General features: G+C 39.0%; 1 protein-coding gene across 1 annotated transcript in view; it reads right to left on the minus strand.

Annotated features, from left to right (window-relative positions):
* The window catches only part of LOC128804257 (pinopsin-like), a 75128-nt gene extending 67402 nt beyond the window's left edge, over positions 1-7726 (minus strand). Inside the window, exon 1 of the mRNA XM_053971879.1 lies at positions 7390-7726. Coding sequence (XP_053827854.1) covers positions 7390-7726 — 337 coding nt within the window. The remainder of the gene's footprint in view (positions 1-7389) is intronic.
* Between the last annotated feature and the right edge of the window lie 1021 nt (positions 7727-8747).

Genomic DNA, 8747 nt, shown 5'->3' on the forward strand with positions numbered 1-8747 from the left:
ATTCTTGATCATACAACAGAACATATCAGAAAACATTAAGGATGGCAGCTAAGGGAAACAATGTTTCCATCTACTGTGGCTATTGGTACAAACTGAGGGCACCTGAGGATGTTTGGAGAGCACTCTCCAGCTCCTGTTTGAGCCATTGCTTGAATTTCTGCAGTGATGAAAGATGAGAGGAGGGAGGAGGAGGAGGGAAGTGTGGGGGTTCTGGTACACTTCACAGTCTTACTGCACTCTGGAGTGGAGATGGGATCCAGCTGGAGCTACCCAGACCAGGGAAAGGAGAAGCAACCATGGCTGCTAATACAGACACCTACTGCATACCACAGGATCTTAACACTGTTAGCATCAACAGCTATAGTCCATAACACCTTGTAAATGGGTAAATTGAATGACACTGTCCTGCTTTTCAGCTAGGGTAGAGTTAATTTCTTCTCAGTAGCTCTCATAATACTGTTTTCTATTCAGAATGAGAATAGTGTTCATAACACTGATAATTTGGGGATTTTTGCTAAATCATATTTATCCTAGGTCAAAGATTTCTTTTTTTCCTTTTCTCGTGGTCTGCCACTGAGGAGGTACACAAATGAAACTGTGAGGGAGCTGGAACAGGTCACCTAACCAAAGGGATATTCCAGACCATAGAACGACATGCCCAATATAGAAGTTGAAAGGAATTACCCAGAAAGGCAGCTGGTAAGGGTCTGACATTGATCAGCAGGAGGTGAGAAACCACATTATGCACCAATTTTTCCCCTCTTATATTGTCATCATTGTTATTGTTTACTATTATTATTGAATTTTACTTTATCTTCAGTTATTAAACTGTTCTTATCTCAACAAAATATTTTACTTTGATTCTCCTCCTCATTCCACAGGGAGAAGAGAGGAGGCCTTGAGCAAGGGGCTGCACAGTGCTTCATCTCCAGCCCAGCACACATCGTGGGTGATACTCTGCTGTAACCAAGGCAAAACTTTCTCTTATCTCAAGAAGGTGTTAAAGTGCCTACCAGAGTGAAGTCTCTGATTTCAGGAATAACATTCAAAGCAGGACATTAGGTCTTCCATTTTCACCTTCTTTTTCAAGGCATGATTCCTTCTTTACCATGTTTTCCAAAATTTTTGCCCAAGTTGTCTCCCTGCTTTAAGCATGTAAATTGAATGCAGAAGTCCAGTACTCATGCTCTACACATTACCTGTAGAAAGAGCTAACAGCATTTTCCCTACATGACGAATTTGGGATTGTAAAATTGGTAAGAGGACTAGGACACCTCTTCACGAAAACACAACAGACATCTTAAAAATGCTCACTCTTGAACAACTATTCTAGGTGATTTCAACTTTGTACAGTGTTTAATGCCTATAGGAAATAGAAATTCCTGGAAACATCCTGGAAGAGGATACTGAAGTGGGGAGGGAACTATTAGCAAAAGTAAGAAAATTAGAGAAAGAAAAAAGAAGTAATAAACACCCCATTTGTGAGAGTCATCTCATGACTTCAGAGAGGCACAGAGCAGGTATCTACCCCTGAGCTTGGGCTCCTTTCATAGTCCATGGAGATAAAGGGGTGGACACATGGAGGACACATCTCATATCACCCTGAAGAGAACGTCTCAGACGTGTTGAACAGTTTGCATGCTGCAGTACAGATTTGGTTTTCTACTGATTATAGAAGAGCCTTGGGGATTGGAAAATGTCTGTTTTTAGTCAGAAGATTCCCATCTGTCTCTAAGGGGTTGAGACTTTCATTTTTTTCATGTAAGTATGGCCCTGAGAAGCGTATTTAATAATATACAACTACCTCATTGATTAGTTATTTAAATAAAAAGTATAGCAGCCTAACTTCCGTTTTTCTAAAGAGGAGATGACAAAAGAGGAATTCGGATAACATACCTTCTTAATAACTACTTTTATATTTTTGTTTACTATAAAATCTAATACATATCAGATGCCGGAGATTACATAGAAAAATTCAGGATAACTGTCAATTGTTACACTGTATTAAAATAATTAAATCCCTCTAGGTCATGACAGCATTTCTCCTTTTTTTTTTTTTTTTTTTAGATAAAGGGACTGTAAACACTTTTGACTTATGCCCATGAGTTAGGCACTGGTTTTCCCCCTCTCTGTTTGAACCAGCAGATTATTTCTGATGCTGACCAACTGCTGAGGAAAGCTTGCATGGGTCACAGTGACTGCAGGCATAACAGAGTCTATGTACTTCAAACAGAGAATGTTTTCAGGGTCTGTTGCAGATCTATGTTTTCCTAAGCAATACTGATTAGTTGTGTTTACTACCAGCTTTATTTATAGAAGTATCACCTTTAATGCCATCCCAAACCCACTGGAAAAGGAGCAATCAATAAGTGGGCAGGTAAGGAGCTGCTAATAGTGGTTTTGCACTGGGAGAAGAGTACTTGCTGCATCAAAGCTCAGAAAACATCAGATGAGCTCTTGCAGGATCAAGCCAATTGAGATGATGTCTTTTTGTGGAAAAACCTGTATCTTTTCACGGAAGGATCGTTTATTACATCTGAGATCTCAACTGCATCCCATAAACAGAGAGTTTCCAGTATGCTGGAAGTTTATACTCTAAATGTAGGTACCTTAATTTAATGCAGCAAGTCTAAGACACAGCATATAAAATCAAGGTAAAATACTAAGAAGAAAATTATTTGTTTAAGGTCACGAGACAGCTGAACTTTAAAGCAAAATCATGAGCAGCTCCATTTCTCATTCATTGTGTTCTCTGGCAGTTTACAAGGGAATAAATCGATAACTGCTTTCATATGACTGAAAAGATTATCTACCCACCGAGTTGAGTACAGGGTTTCTAAAAAGATTAAGTCCTCATTTAGGTATGGCCTTGAGTTATCAATGGACATTAGGACACATCTGCATGCTTTACTTCGGTTCAAACAGGACTGTAGCCCTCTGCTGCACCCAGGACTGACAGGATGCTGTGTGGGAAGACACAGACATCAAGTCACACAGCTTTTGCATGACATAGGCATCTCTGGCTCCTCTAGAACAGCGATGTCCTTTTACACAACACTAATCAGAATTCATTTTTTACAATGAAATATTGGAAACAATTTCTCAGGCAAGCTGCCAGATATTTTAACCACCATGAAGGTTAAGAAGGAGAAAAACAATCAGCTGAAAACAAGAGCTAAGAGTTCAATAGGCACAAAAAATTTCCCTGCTAGTAATGTGCCTTGGAACTTTTCCAGCATTAGAATCTAATGCTGGATTTCTGCAGCCAGAGACAGCTTTGTCTCATATGTATCAATCTATTTAATACTTAATCCTGATATGACATGGCATAGAGTAGTGATTCTAAGATTGAACTCCAGAAGTCTTCTGAGCTCAAATTCTGCCTGTCCTACATGTTTGGGAAGTTTACATTAGTGCAAGTATCTTGAGAAAAGACAATTTTTTTTCTGAAAGTTTGCATCTGTCCAGAGGTTTGAAATGTTTGATAAGGCACTGTGCAGAGATTACATGTGAGATCGTCAAAACTGCAAGACAATCCTAATTTTAGGATGGCGTATCACTTCCTGTGTATGTGGTCTCTATGGGAGTGCCTTAAAAATAATACATTTTTCCTAAATTAAAATCTAATGCTTAGACATTTCATTATATATTTAAGCATCCTTTTTTTCACCTTGCCTGCAAAGTTTACTGAGAGTTCAGCTGTGAAAATAGATCTTGTCCCTGTGTCACTTTTCATGTTTGCTTAAATGTATAACCATGAGCCAGTTGAACTGCAATGAAGTGGTGTGTAATGGCAGCAAATTTTAAAAATCCATCCCAGCTCAGTGATGTGCAATTTCCACTGCAGTGACCTACTTAACAGAGCTGCAACCAAGGATGAGCACCAGGGTAAAATCATTTACTCTGGGAACAGACCATGACATTTCTCCTCTAGCTCCATTCCTGGTGCTTTCTTAAATCAAGACCCAACAGCTCATACTTCCATAGCAGATCTCAAAGTACTTAATTTTCTCCTTAAAATCCCCATTACATGCTTATTGATCAGCATCTGCACTTCCATTAGCTTCCAAACCTTATGCTTTCCACATGATTGATTTGAAATCACAAAGCAGATATAGGGACAGCAGCGAATAATTAAACCGAAAAACTACTCTTTGTCCATCATTTTTGTCCACTGTGCCCATGGCAACCCCCTGGTGCTCATTCTTGTAGGGTCTTTCAGTGCCTGGGGTAGGCAATGGATTGCCTGGTAAACAGCTTACTCGATTTCCTACCAAGTGACACCAACGTACATCACACTGTCAATACTGCTGGGAGGGGCATCAAATCTGCTTTCACCTCCCAGGCATGTGATTTTTAAAAAAGGTAAGACAGTTAAGAGGGGAAAAAAAGTGATCTCTCACCTTGTGCTCACATTTAAAACAAATCTCAGCTTCTTACTTTCATTCCCTCAGGTTTCATCCAAGCCACAGACCTGAAGGATAACACCTTCACTCTCCATTTGGTTTAAAACACAAAGGAGGCTTTCACTGTATCATAAAACAAGTCGGAGAAGGGGAAATGACCTTTAAAATACAGTCCTTTCAGAAGATTTGCAAGAATGAACTGCATTTATAAATATTTTAACAGTTTGAATATGGCTTAGGTGTGTCTTACACATCATGAAATAATCACCAAGTCATGAAGATTAGTTGCCCACTTAAAGTTTCTTCATGATTTAGAAAAATACTGCAGTTAGAAAAAAAAAAAGGCACATACCTTCATTTAGTACAAAAAAGTGCAATTCTAGCGGGGCCAGTGAACTTAGAGCATCACAGAATCATCAAGATTGGAAGAGTCTAGATAATCAAGATTATCTAGTCTAGCCAGCAACCCAGCACCACTGTAATTGCCCCAAAACTATATCCTTAAACACTTAACATCATTAACACTTAACATCATTAACACTTTACATCATTAACTGTATGTTCCTATACTGTTGTTTATCCTAATAGGATCATCTACCCCATGACAAAAATAACCCCAAACAGATAAGAATATTGAAGCATTTATTCTTACCAACCCTGATGTTGAACTTCAGCTCATCTTAATTACCTTTCCTATTACACACCTCTATTCTGGATCTTGAGCATTAGGGCCCTTTCTCTTATCTTTGATGGGCCAAAATCAGACACGAAGAACCAAGGAGGGAAAGCTAATAAATGTATGAGAATTTTTTAGGAATAGCTAAAGAATGAATAATGATATTTATCAGCAGATAAAATTTGTTTTTAAAAACACATAAATATTAGGCAACCTCCTATTGTTATTTGCTTTTACCCATGCTATATCCTAATCAACATTTTTTAATTATAACTCTGCAAGCAAACTTCTTCATTATGCCTTTTATACACACTAATGAAAGAACACATGTCAGTGCTGCAAGACTTTCGCACGAACTATGCACAGTTTAATAACTACCTGCATTTAGGCTGCCTCAGCTTCCCAGGATACCCCACTGACAGCATCAACATCCCTCAGAGGAGCTGAGGACACCTTTGGCATTCCGGGTGTTGCTGTTTTGTTTGCTTGTGTGTTCCTTGATGATCTAATCAATTTTAAGAACTATAGCAGAAACTATCACATGAAAACAGGTATCACAATAGCACAGAAATCTGCACTCCTGCCATGCATCCAATTCATATAGATCTGACTTTGAAGAATTATTCCACAAACAGAACACTCTGGGAGAAACTTATGCATTTGCAGGTTTATTATTCCACAGTCAGTAGGATGGTAACCCACATTCAGACAGAAGCCAGCAGGCTCAAAAGGGCACCTTTAACACACCTTTTTTTCTAAGCCCTTGAACATTTGCCTCTTTTCCCTCCTGTCTTCAAATGTTATTCCCCCCTCCCACTAGTAAATAATAAAAAGAAAGCTCAAAGTATGGAGAAAAAAAACAGTCCTGACATCTTTCTGCCTGAGAAAACCACTTACAGAAATATTGGAATATATAAAACACACAAAAATGGAAACGAAACCTGGAAGACATGTCATTCTGCTCAGCACAGACCAAACTGAAAACAACCTACCAAAACAAGCCAAGGTACTGTTGACCATAACGTCTATTTTTGGATGGCCAAAGTAAGTGTTCTTATGTTACACAGCAATACTAACTCCTGAGACTTCACTTTGGGCAAAGCAGCAGTTTCCCAGGGGAAGCTGCCAGGATGAGTTAATGGTCATGAGTGGAGCACACATTTGAGCAAGGGACAGCTACTAGAGACCACACCACAGGAAGTAGCAGAGAGTTTATGATTCAGGTAGAGAACATGTTTTTGAATTCACCACCTGATTTTATATCAAGAGCTGTGGGAGCACTTCTTGGGTCAAAGGGCCTACACAAGATGTGCTGCAATCCAGGGCTGAAGAAGAGCCAGGAATGCATTTGTCCTGTCCTCTTGGCCTGGAGGCACCAAAGCAAGCATTTAAAGTAAGAGGGAGCTGTGTCAAATCCCCTGGTCTGGGTTAGATAAGGGTCACATCTAGACATGCACCACAGGCCAGTTCATTCTTCAGTGGATCTTTTTATGAATGTAGGAATAAACAAAGAAAGGGTCACTGCTTGGTGATGCAACAGGCATCTTCAAGCAACAGGTCTCATCTTTGGAGGGATGAAGACTGCCCTCTGACTGTTCACAGTCCTTTATCTTCTTTTAATAATTAAAAAAATCCATTTACAACACTTACATCTAGCAGTGCAAAGGATGGTTGCAAAAAAAAATTTGTCTGGACACGAGAACAACACTGAATACTTTTTCCATCACTTCTGACAAATCTATTCCCGCAACTTAATTTTCTACTGAAGCTGCAAGCCTGCAAGTCTAAAATGAATATTTTGCTTTGCAGAACAGAAATCATCTAATGATGAGAACTCGCTATCTGAGACATGAGGAATTCATATTATAGATTGAGAGATAATTAAAAATTGTAAATATAGTAGTTTCAGGAGGCTTTGTTCATGACAGAAAGCACACTGAGGGACCTGCAGTTCAGCAATGGCACAGATTTTCCTGAAAAAGAGGGAATTATTATATATGTTCATACACTTAATCAAACTCTCTCCAGTGCCTTGCCTTTTATTAGATTCCATTTTTAGCTCTTAAGAAATAAGTAATTTTGAAGAATGAGATATGTTCAGAATTATTTATTAGATCTATGCTACCCTTTCATAAAGTCTTTTTTTTTAAATGCTTTAAATGATACAAGTCACTTGTGCTTGACCATAACAAGGTAATAAAAGTATCCTTCTGTTCACCACAGAAGAGCATTTAGCTCCCTAATAATGTTGCTTAATGCACCAGTGTTAAAAAGAAGAATAGTAAAGAATCATCATTGAACTCTTACCAAAGCAGGAATTGACAAAGCCATACCACCTACAAGCATGGTCCCCTCCGATCCATTTGCCACGGATGTTGGACGCAAAACTGAGGGTAGTGCCTGAGATGCACACTAACATGTCACTGACACTGATGTTCAGGAGAAGCATGTTGACTGGGTTACGCAGGGTTTTAAACTTGCAGAAGAGGATGAGGACAATCAAGTTATTCAAGAAACCAAAAAACAAGATTAATCCGAGAAAAACAGCCACTACTGTGTGCCCACTTCGTGAGAGTCCAGCCCTTGGCTCAACAGGATGTGCAGGTGCACCAAAGCTCAGGTTATACATCCAAGTGTGGTTCATTTTGGATCAGTGAGGGCAGAAAAGCAGGGTGCCCTTTGCAAAAGGGCAGTTTCCCAGAAATCATTCCATCACAGATTAAATCCTCTCAGGAGCCTTGTGATCTTTGCTCAGATGAGATATCTCTTAGATGGTTATGCAGGTGTGAAACACTGTATTGCAGAACAGAACTATTTCCCTTCACTGTGTCTTTCCAGGGGCATGCTCTGCAGTAACTCCAGGGCAACAGAACCAAGTGAACAATCACTTCAAATTCATCTTTCTTGTTTAAACCTAGGATAATATTAGATGATCTTTTTTGATGTTCAGAATGGAAGGTATCTTAAAAAGATGCTTCAGCATGATCTCCTCCTTCAGAGCAGATGGACAGCCCTATCAATGGCAGCTACCCACCTTTCCTCTGACAATTGGTGTCGTTCTGAAAATACAGAAAAAACAAATGGTTAAAACCATTTGTTACAGTTCTTTCCACACAAAAAAACCAAAAAATAGGTACATAATTTACTAACAGTTCCTCCTATTTTAAACTGTAACAAATATCTCTAATTATTTTCAGTTTTTACTCTGATTTTTAACCAAAACATCTGTTTGTTTACATTTCCTTTGATGTTTTAAGCAATTTTTCCCTAGCTCACAGTTTAGCATGGAGAAGGTTGTTTGCACCTTCCTAATAAAGTTCCTCACATGAGAAAATGCACGGCAAAACATATCTTTTGCATCAGCTTCCCAGAGGAAGAACTCTGTCTTCCTCCACATTAAGTCAATCTACCCCAAGTGAAGTTTCATTCTTGGCTTGACCTTAATTAAAATGATGATAAATTTAGGAGGAGAAGGTATTTCTTTACCCAGAAAGAAAAATATCAAATGCAGTCCCTCAAGCTCTCATGTGCACACAAAGGTTTGCAGATCTGTGATAACAATCTCTCTCCTCCCATGTTTACCAGTGGACAGATGTCTTCCTTTATTATTTACAAAGCAGCCAGACACCCAAAGCCTCACATCTCTCATATCACAGGTGTAAATT

This window comes from Vidua macroura, chromosome 2 (assembly GCF_024509145.1).
Source record: "Vidua macroura isolate BioBank_ID:100142 chromosome 2, ASM2450914v1, whole genome shotgun sequence".
Lineage (NCBI taxonomy): Eukaryota > Metazoa > Chordata > Aves > Passeriformes > Viduidae > Vidua > Vidua macroura.